Raw genomic sequence first — 11,129 nt, 5'->3', positions numbered from 1 at the left:
TTTCCCTTCCTGGGGATCCTCCCATCTAACAAAGTTTGCCCACAATATTTTTTAGACACCAATTTCCTCTTCCTCAGTGGTTTAATCATGGCCTCAGCCATTGAGGAGTGGAACTTACACCGCAGGATTGCGCTTCGGGTCCTCATGTTGGTGGGAGTCCAACCAGCCAGGTGACTATGGGAGCAGGGGGATCTCCATGGGGACATGAGCTGCAGGTGCTCAGGAAGCAGCTCTGCTTGGTGGGTCATGATGCCAGGGTCTCCTCTGCTGAGGGCTGTCCACACTCCCTTTTCTCCAGCTTACTGAGTTTGTTCAGCTGTTTGCACAAAAGCCAGTGGAGCACAGGGAGAATCGTTTGGTTCTGCCCCATGTTTGTGCTCTGTCCAGTTACAGGATAGTCACAGAAGTTCTTTTTGCTATTAGCTTTGTTATCCCTGCACATGAACCTCTCCTCCCATAGCTGTAATGTGTCAGAGAACTTGCCAAACAGAAGATATTCAGCTTTTCCTTTTTTCTCTCTTCCAGACTAATTTTAGGGATGATGTTGACAACGTCTTTCCTGTCCATGTGGTTAAGTAATACTGCCTCAACTGCTATGATGCTTCCAATTGCAAATGCAATTTTAAAAAGCCTCTTTGGGGACAAAGACCCATCTAAGGATATGAACAGGGAAAATGAAGAAAACCAAGGTAATTGAGACAGGGCAGTAGTATAAGCCAGCTGAGGTCTGCCCTGCTGCTGTCAAATACACCCAGTTTTATTGGCTTCACTGGCACAAGTACCAGGTTTCTTAGCTGCAGCTTGCTCTCAGTGCTGGTCCTGCTTTAATACACACTTTATTCCCACAGTGGAAGAGTATTCCCTCTTATCCTGCTTTTTCCTCATGTCATGCAAGCAGGCAGTGCTTATGAGTTGTCTGGAAAACCAAGCAGCAGTGATGCCCAGCCAGCCTGCTGCTGGCACAGGTCAAAGTCCAGCTGTGTGGCAGAGTGGGAGTGGGATTTGTAGGGATGCCTCACTGAGGATAGCTGGAGCCAGGGAGGGCTGTAGGTGGTAACACATGGGCAGATGGTGAGTGCTGTGGAATGGTGCAGGGGCAGGCAGAGGTCCCTCCATGTGGCACACAGGGCTGCTCTGTGCTTGGGGCAGATATGTTCTCCTCTTGTTGTGCTATTTGTTCCCCATGAAACTGGAGCCTGAGCTGGAGGAGAAAGGGAGGACTCAAGGGAAGACTGGCAGGTTAAATACTGATTTATGAAGTGCTTTGTGATTTCCCAGCTTGCTGCTGCTACTTGCTGGTGTTCCCAAGCAGGTCATGAATAGTCTGGGTCAGGAGTATGCAGTCAGGTAAGAATTTTCTCCAGGCCTCTCTTCACAAGTCATTTACCAGAAGTTTGGGCTTCTGGCAGACAGTGATGAGGAACAGCAAACCATAAATGAAGTCCTGAAGTCCCCTTTGCAGCTATTGCTGCTAGCTGGAGCAGGGTCACAGCTTCTCCTTCTTGCACTAATTAGTAATTCATCTGTCCCTGTGATTTTTAAAGCAATGGCTTTTTGGTTCCCACTGAATCCTAAGGCAGATAAATGAGTCCTCAGAAGAAGCCTCAAACATGTGCACACTCTAATAAAGATATAATTAATCATTCATCATCAGTGCCTAGCAATCATGAGATATTTGCATTCCAGGTTACCTTATCACATTTGCTTTATGAATTTTTGACTGTTCACATCTATTAAAATCAACTCCACTGACCTGCTTGCTTTAATTTCCTGTTCTGTAGAAGCATTGTGTTTTGTCAATCTGCTTTTAACCTTCTTGACCACAACCTCTGAAATGATTTGACTCTGTAGTTGTGACTAAACACAGTAGAGTCTGGGAACACATAAAAGCAAGATTTCCCCACCACAACCTTATTCTACACACTGTCAAGCACAGAATTGACATCCTTGACTCACCACACTTGCAGTGGTGAGAGAAGCCAGAAAAGGCAAAGGGAGAGAGATGCAGGTAGAAGAATGAATAAAGTGATGCTTTGCAAATATCATGTGATTGCGTGATGATGTATTTTTTTTCAAGGTAGAGACCTTTGAAAGCCATAAATACAACTGAAGCAGTTATCAGGTGTAAAATGTGCAGCACCAAAATGCAAGTTTTCTTGTAGACTTTTTATTTGCACTTTAGTGTCGCAAGGTAGACTCATCCTTTTCTGTGATCTTTCTGAATGGGTGAGCAAAGCTTTGCATCAGCAAAGTTCCTTGAAGGAAGCCCTAAACCTGAAGTCAATCAAAAGTGATGAATCTCATGTCACACCTAGGAGGTGAGATGTAAGAAGACCTTGCTGAATGTAAGGAACATGCATTTGAGGAAAAAGGTACACTTGCTTCACAGGGTTTTTTGTTGTCTACCTTAATTGTAATCTGTGTTCCAAAAAGGACAGGTTTGTTTGTGGAGGGGGCTCTATGTGGAAGAAAACTTGTACAAGAGCATATGATAAGGTCAGTTTGCAAATCTACTTGGATATGACCTTGTAACACTATAGTAGAGTCCAGGAAGCTGTAAAATACTTGGGTGGCTAAAAACAAGAATTAAAAATATATTAAAGCATATGTGGCATGTAAAAGCATTTGATTTGCTGAAGAAATCTCAACAGAGTATGAAACCAGCTTTGTGTAGGGCTTTGCTTACACACGCAGTGTCAGAATTGAAGTGTTCTCTAATCAATTGGTCACACTACTTTCCTGATGAGAGAATCCCAAGCTTTCAATCACTTATGTCTGTGTTCAACCACGTAGGCAGCATGTTAGAGATCAGTAGGTATCTGCATGCCTGTGTCACTGGCAACTAAAACTGGGTGTAGTGTTCATTTTTACACTATTGGCCACTGATGCAAGAAGGCAGTTAGTGGGCCTGGGTCACTGAAGTGGCAGCTGGTTCTGGTTGATCGAAGCAGGGTTATAAACTGAACACCAACAGGCTTTTTTCAACTTCCAGAATTTTCCTTTTGGAGTTGGGTTATAGATTTCCTGTAGTTCTGTCTGACAGCTCCAGTGATAGGTGTGTGATGTGCTGGAATCTGCTGAGCTGAGCTAGTGAGCCAGTGAGCCTGATCTCTCTCCTGCTTCTGCCCACTAACCCATCATTGGCAATTGTTTCATCTCTCTGAGCACCTTAAGTATGTCCAAATAAAAATCACAAGAAAATATTTCCATCCTTATTTACCTACGTAGATAATTTCTCCTGCAAATTCAAGGTAAATTGCAGTCAGTGCTTGAGGTGTAACTCAGACTCACAGACCTAAAGGGGCAGGTGGGAAATGTGCATTTTTTGACACTGCTGCCTGTGCTGGCAGGGTATGGTCACAGCATTGCTGCCTGCACCCTTCAGTGGGTGGAAATATTCCTTCTCAGGTCTTTTTGACTTTTTAGAACCAATAAAAATATCATTAAAGCCAAAATTATCTAGGAAGAGTATTTCTGCCTCTAAGTTATATGAGGTATTTTGGTGAAATGGCCACAGAATCCTCATACTGCTCTGTGAGAGGTGTGTACAACCAGGTCCTACCTCAGTTATCTTTGGCCTCTTCTGACTTATGGACCTGTAATAATTTTCAATTCCTTTTTACAAGTTTCATAGGAAGATCTCTGCAGTAGGCCTGGCTTTCCTTTTGCATGGTTATCTTTGCAAACCTTTCTTGAGAGAGATCTCACAGATGGTCCTGGCCAGATGGGATGGGAGTATGGGCTTAGCAGGAAAAAAGAATTGAAAAATGTTGAGGTAGAACGAACTATGTCCTTGCAGAGCCAGGACTAGGCTTGAGTGGGACAGCAGTGTAAGAGGCCTTGCCCTAAATGCATTGGGGATCAACAGTCAACCATGGGTTAATGTTCGTCCTTCTAATTACATCTCTCCATCGTGACAAGGTTGGGATGAAAGCTCAGCATGTGTGTGTCCAAGCCAATTAACTCCAATTCAGTAAATTAACGATGTGTAAAACATGACATTGCAAAAATCCTTGGTTCACTGAGCTGGAACGAGCTCGGTGTCTGTGGCACACATGTGAGTGAGTCCTGAGCCTTTGACCACTGGCTTCTCTCCATGCACTGCTTTAGGTCTCCAGGGCATATTGGGTAGAAGAGGATGGTGCTTCAGCCTGAGGAGAGGTGCAAGGAAATTTGGGGACTGCTGGGGTGGCAGTACCAGGAATTGGGCTCTGCATGTAGTGCTCTGCAGAGCCCAGGGAAGTGCAGAGACACACACCTCTAGACCCAAAACCACACAGAAAGCACAAGGAAAGGCAGCAGGGCCAAGGTGATGGGGAAGAGCCACCAGGGCTGAAGGTGGGTAAAATCAGAAGTGCTCCAGTCCTGAGAGGAATATGGAAACTGGAGTTTGATAGCACACCTCCCAACCTCAGCAGCTTGAATGCCATGAGTTCTAATGTCAGGTCTGGTAACAAAGAGTGATTGTATTGCACGTCTGTCTTCTGATTTCTGAGTTCTCCCATGTGTATGTGTGGTCGAGTGGTGTGAAACTCCCAGTTTACTGCCAGAGAACATTGGTCATACTGGTCAAAATATCCTTTCCCTCAAGTGCTCCTGAGTCCTGCTTGTGTTCCCTGTGGTTGGTGTTAAGGAGGACAGTGAGGCAGAGCCCATGCAGAAAGGGTCCCTGGGAATTGAGTATGCAACAGAGTCCCCTGGGGTGGCCCAAAACTTGTGTCAGGGACTGGTTGCTTAGCCTGCAGGGTCTGTTGTTTGTGGAGGGGATGATGGGCTTGCAATGGTCCTTGCTGCCAGGGTGGCTTTCAGAGGACCTGGTACAAAACCTAATCACCAAATGTGTCTCACTCTTGTCTTTAAAGAGGGAGTTGCATCCTTATGGTGACTGCACTAGGTGTTTGCAGAGGGTAAAATTCTTATCCATGGGAATGAAGCTGAGTGACAGGAGTGCTCCTGCTGTGCCTTGGAGAGCTTTCCTTGTAGATACATCAGGCCCAACAGTGTTTCTTCCTAAGAATGACTTATGGTTAATGCCCCACCCCAAACCCATGGCTTGGTAAGGGATGCCCTGGTACTCCTGGTTGTGTTAGAAGGTCCCAAAGCCTGACCTGTGGCAGAAGTGGTAAAGGGACCAAGTGCCTGTGGGTGTTGGAGGAGAAGTTGGGTGCTGTGGTGGGACTGGAGCAGTGGCAGCAGGAGAGAGGCTCGTTCATCCCTTCCTGGTGCTCCTGACCCCATCCCCTTGGTATGAGCACAGTCCCTCCTCTGAAATGGCAGCTGTTTCCTCTGTCCCTCTGTTTGGTTCAAGGAGAATTTTCTAGATGCTTTGAACTGTTTTAAAGTCCTCATCTTTCTTTTTCAGCATCTTTACAGCAGAATAAACTTTACACTGTACCAACTGAGATGCAGTTTCTGGCAAGTACTGAGGAGTAAGTTAACTATAAAGTTTGTATTAGAGAGTTGAGAGAGAATTATCCCCTGAGCTAATCCAAGTTTTAGGAATATGAAATTCAATCATTGCAATGTTTTGATTTTACTGAACATCCCTATCACTAGCAGCCTGATGATAGAAACCTTCCTCTGTGTGTTCAGCATCTCTCTGCATGTCCAAATCATTGCAGAGTTTTTCAGCCACTCTGAAACAATAGCCAGAAGTGTTTCCTGCTGGGGATTTGTGCTTTGGTTTTCTCAGGAACATCAAATGTGTGAAGCCAGTGATGTAAAACCCCCCAGGATTTACACACTGGGGATGGTCCTGCTTTGATAGCAGCAATGGGAAGGAAGCATCTTTTCAGAAACACAGGAACAGATGTTTCTTTCCTCTTGGTGCTATCAAATGTTAGTTGTTTTTCCTTTTAGCAGTGCTGTGCACTTCATGCTCAGTGTTAGAAGGTTCTGAGGGCAGAGCACCCTCAGCTCCTACGGGTGGGTGCTGAGGGTGCTCTGCCCTCTGCAAGGCTGTCAGTTCACAGAGCAGACCCCTCTGCAGCACTGAGCTGCTAAGGTGTCCTTGAGGACAGTGTTAGCTTGGATTTCTAAAATCTGGGAATTTTCCTTCTGTCAAGGCTCTGAAGTGGTTGCACTGTATTTAAACCAGGGCTTTCACCGGATTCTCTTTTGGACTATTTTAAAGCAAAGATCTGGCAGAGGACAAGGAGATTTCCAGTGATGTTCTCTCAGACATAAAGAAGGAGGAGGAATACAAAACAAATATATGGAAAGGTTTCCTCATCTCCATCCCATATGCAGCCAGCATTGGAGGTACAGCAACGCTGACGGGAACTGCACCAAACCTCATCCTTCTGGGACAGCTGAAGAGGTAAGGGAGGCTATCCTGGGGAGCCTTGTAAATCTTGGAATCTTATAGGAAATTCCCTTCTGTGCTGAGAGGTGTTTTGTAAAATTCATGACCTTCCAGAACATTCTGGGAAACAAAAGCAAAGAGTGGTTGCACCAGCCTTAGCTGTAACCAGTGTAGCCAGACAGGCTGTGAGCCAAACTGGAGCATATGTGCTTCACCTCACTGATGCTCTTAATCCCCTTGAATTTAATGGGACTTGACTCCACTGTTACAATTAACCTGGTAACTGTTTTGATGAAGCAGGCTGTGCAGTGTTTTGTGAGCAATTATAGCTACCACTGTATGATAGAAAGAAAAATAATGAACCCACTACTTCTGGCCTGTTTTCTTAGTCATAGAAGATACCTCCTGTGTGCATAGGAGCAGAGATTTCTGCCAGCCTAGGTGCCCACAGGTAGTTCTTGGCTCTACAAATCATACATATAGCCTCTCCTGGGCATGTGCAGCACACTTTGGGGTTCATGTTCAGACTCTCCAGCAGTTGCTGTAGCAGGGTTTGATCCTGGGTGTTCAGGAATATGAAAGCATCAGCTGTCCAGAGAGACATTTCCAGATCTGCCCCTGCAGGCTGCACAGCTGGGCTGGGAGGATGGGGGTGGCAGAGTGTCCTGGGGGGTTTGTCCCAGTGATGATGGTTCCCACATCATCTCCTGGAGCCCAGATACCTGCTAAGGCACACACACACACAGAGGAATGGTTCTGAAATGCACTCTGGCAGGTTTGTGGGGTATTTCACTGCTGATTTCAGATGTTTGTTTGCCCGTAAATGGAAAAGTTGCTTTCCCATCTTGCATTAACTTGATTTTTCCCATTTGCTTAGTTATTTTCCAGAATGTGATGTGGTGAACTTTGGTTCTTGGTTTATGTTTGCATTTCCTTTAATGCTGATTTTTCTTCTCATGGGATGGCTATGGATCTCCATCCTGTATGGAGGAATTAACCTGAGGTATGTTGATAATCACTATACATATAAGTAGTTTGGTTATATTGGCATTGTGAAATATATGTTCAATCATGATTCTCATCCTACATCTACTGATATCACCTAGGATTGTCTCCTGCAGGGTGAGTGGGTTCATAACTAACTCCAACATGCTCATCCTATAACATGTCTTCTGTCTTAAGGAAGCTCATATACCATAGGAAGGTTTTAGAGGTATCTCATAGTTACATATACTTTACCCAACTGAAATACAAATGTGTACAGAGCATGTATTATATTCATTCAGTTAAACATGCAATTTTTAAAGGTTGTTTAACTGCCTGACCTGGGCCCATGGAGATCAGTGGCAGATTTTCACTGACAGAAGGAAAATCAACTTTGAAGACCAGGATGAAATCTTGGTTTCCTTGGAATAAGAAGCAAAAATCTCCTCGAACATAAAGGAGCCAGAATTTGTTCCTGGGGCAGAAACATGAGTTTGGAACAGATTACTTCACAACAGGGCTTAATTTTACAACAACGTGTTAATCTGTAACTGAGAATAACATGTTTTTCCAGTAAATCTTTGCTGGATACATGCAACCCTTAGTGCACACGACTTAAGGCGATTGCAGCATTGCTGTGTTGCTCATGTGGAGCCCTTTTTTCCCCTCCACACTCATGTGATAGTAACAGTCTTGCTTCCTCCAGGGACTGTACAGAATTTGTAATATTTATAAAAGTCTTTAATTGTTATTTTGAGTTTTAAATGGAAATGGTAAGTGGGAGGGAGGGAACAGGTGTCCAAATATTTACACTGTCTCAGACATAGGAAAAAATATCAATGGGAAAGTTTTAATCCAGAAAATGCCAATGTCTGGTCCTTGACTTGCTGGTGGGGCTCTGCATCGTGTGCCCAGAGTTGTGCAGTGCAGAGCCTGAATTCTGTGTTCTGTAGTGAGGGTTGGGGCATGGCCTTGGCATCCTGTCAGCACAGCCCCTGGATATCAGGTGAGGGAAGACACCAAAGCCCTTGGTGAGATGCAAAACTGCTCCTGTGCTCGGAGAACGTGATGCTTTGTGTTTTGTTTGGCTCATCCCTGTCAGCACACAGCTCGGCTGTATTGGGATAGCTGGGCCAGCACGGATACCAGTATTCCCCAGTGACAAGGTGCATGGAAGAGACACTGCAGAGCTGCACAAGTGCAGCCAAGGCTCCACAGGAACCTGTTGGGGTGCTTTGGCTGTAGCAACTCGAGGATAGTGGCTGGACTTGCAATGTGGGCAAGTCCTTGGTGCCTGCAGCACAGTCCAGGCAGGTGAACATCACTCCAGCAGCAGGTTGGCTTCGCTTGAGTCCAAAAGGCATTAAAAGGCTGAGGCATGGACTTTGCTGAGCTGAGGCTGCTGTTAATATCACCCCCCAAAAATAAGAAGTCGAAGGGCCAGGTGCTGTTTGAGGTGCAGAACCTTCTGAATGATCAACCATTCATCCATGTAGAAGATCCAGCCATGATATCCCTTTGAAACAGTGAATTAATTAGGGAAGGATAGGCACCATGGGGATGGGCAGGTGCACCTGATGCAGAAATTTGGGGTTGTAGGTTTAATCAAGGTCACAGGCAGGGTTAGAAACCAGGTTCAGTATCATGGGATGTGATGGGAGATGCAGTGTGAGATGTGAATATATCATTTGTATGCACATGCTACAAAGGAGCAAGCTGAGTGCAGGCAGTGCAGCCGGGCTAAGAGGCTTAGCCAGGAGCACATTAACATTCCCGGCCACTTAGAAATTCCTCACATTTTTGTTGATCCTCAGCAGCATCCTGGGATCACCCAGGAAATTACAAGTGACTTGAGAAATGAAGGGACAGATTCATTTTCCATGTCACCCTATTCCTAGTCATTCTGCCCAAGTAGGTAACTGCTTGAGATGAGGAAATCCTGCAGCGTTAGGACTTTCATTTGCCCGTGCTGGAAGAAATAGTTCAGAATATAAATGAGGGGAAACTTCCTCACCTCTGCAGGGTCCCCTTTGTATGGATGCATAGGCAAAGGGTGTGTAAGATAGGGCCTTGTTGCCTTTATCTGTACCAGAGACATTCATCATTAGTCTTCAGAATCTGAAGCTAACAAAAATTGCTGCCAGAGATGTGCAGCTCTTGGAACCTTGCAGAGCAGGTGCTGGAGAAGTACACCAAGTCATGTATGTGCTGCAGTACAAAACACAGCATTTACTATGTGTCACTTATGTCAGAGGCATGTAAAAATGTAATCATGTTTCTTGGCAGGGGCTGGAAAACAAAAAAGTCAAATATAAGAGTGGATGCAGAAGCCAGAGCCAAGGAAGTGATAAAGGAGGACTATCAGAAACTGGGACCAACAAAGTGAGTTGTAAAGTCAGGACTGAAATGAGGAAGAAATCAAGTGGGTTTGGAAATGTCCTGTCTTAAGCATGGGGAACTAGGGGGGAAATGGAGTTTTTAAAAAGAAAATGATATCTCTATTTCTACTCAACCAGTTTGCTGATCTTTGCTTTTTGCATGCTCCAACCTCTTCACCTTCACTAATGTGAATAATTGCAATAGCAGTTTGCACTCAAATCTTCTCAAGAACAGCATTCTTATCATAGAGTGAATTCCTGCGGGTTTGTTTAATTACTGTGTGTGATTTTGTCCCTACTCCAGGGACAAACTCAGTCCTGTGTGCGTTAGGTGCTAACCAGCACAGGCTGAATTTTGAAGGGTTGTGCATATCTGTCCTGCAAAGCAGGAGGCATTTGCTGAGAAGGCTGGTGGATCATATGATGGATGTGAATCATATGGATTGTGGATATACTTTAAGAAATCCCAAAGCTCAAAGAAAGTATACAGAAAGAAGTCAGATCCATGCTTTGGAATACATTATTTTTCTGAATATTTCCTTCAACTGTGTTAGTCAGGTGAAGAAAGAAAAAGCTGGTGCAAATTGCAGTGGTGGGGATAGTACTTTGGAGAAAGGCACCAGCAGAAAGAAACACAAGTTTTAGACTTAGAAGAAATGCCAAAAAAAGGGAGAAGCAGGAAAAGTTGAGTATCTCTAGAAATCAAACCCTAGGTATGTCCAACCATCCACCAATATTCTGGGCAGCCAGGGCTAGTGAAGGGTGCTGAAACTGCAGGTTTTATCCTTAAATGATCTGTGCTTTCCCATCAGTAAAATAGTATTTTCATCCTGAGGGTGATGCTGTGAAGATTCAGAGATGTTTGTGTCGTGCTATCGACATTGTAATTATTGCTGCTGTGTGCAACATGGAGTGGCTCTTCAAAGATGATTGTCTGTGCCTGTGCTGCAAATGAAAGAAATTGGTTTATTTGTTCCATTCAGTACATTATCGAGCAGCCTGCAAAATGTCTCTGAAAGAATCAAAGTCCCACTTTGAGATCTAGGAGTGGGAAAGGCCATTAAGCTGAGCTCTACCAATTTGATTAGCAACTGCATAACTAAAAATCAGTGCAAGTGGCCTCTTCCCAATGGCTTACGTGCCCCTCCTTGTGCTCAGTGAGGTTTTAAACAGTGTTGTGAGGCATCATCTTGGTTAAACCTTGACTCCACTAAGTATTTGGTGAATGATATTGCCATTCACCCTGCTCGTTGTCATGTGTCTAGGGGATACCAGTTAGATTTTGACCCTGGAGAAGTTTGTTCCTGCTGTCTCATATGTGATTTGAATCTCAGTCATCCTTTTGCATTGCTCGAGCTGCAGTGCCACCATCTCTAGCTGACATCCTGGAGAGCAATGGTAAAAGGAACAACCATGAGGAGCTGCTTGGCCCTTCCTCTCTGAGACACCCTGAGGGTCAGCCT

General features: G+C 44.8%; 1 protein-coding gene across 1 annotated transcript in view; it reads left to right on the top strand.

Annotated features, from left to right (window-relative positions):
* SLC13A3 (solute carrier family 13 (sodium-dependent dicarboxylate transporter), member 3) overlaps positions 1 to 11,129 on the top strand; it is a 15,803-nt gene that overhangs the window by 94 nt on the left and 4,580 nt on the right. The window contains 6 exon segments of the mRNA XM_009070103.1: positions 1 to 170; positions 526 to 689; positions 5,363 to 5,429; positions 6,134 to 6,319; positions 7,182 to 7,307; positions 9,575 to 9,670. The exon segment at positions 1 to 170 is cut by the window's left edge and continues 24 nt beyond it. Coding sequence (XP_009068351.1) covers positions 1 to 170; positions 526 to 689; positions 5,363 to 5,429; positions 6,134 to 6,319; positions 7,182 to 7,307; positions 9,575 to 9,670 — 809 coding nt within the window.

The sequence above is a fragment of the Acanthisitta chloris genome, unplaced genomic scaffold, assembly GCF_000695815.1.
Source record: "Acanthisitta chloris isolate BGI_N310 unplaced genomic scaffold, ASM69581v1 scaffold660, whole genome shotgun sequence".
NCBI lineage: Eukaryota > Metazoa > Chordata > Aves > Passeriformes > Acanthisittidae > Acanthisitta > Acanthisitta chloris.
Note: the sequence above shows the minus strand (reverse complement) of the source record. Positions and strands in the feature narration are given on the sequence as shown.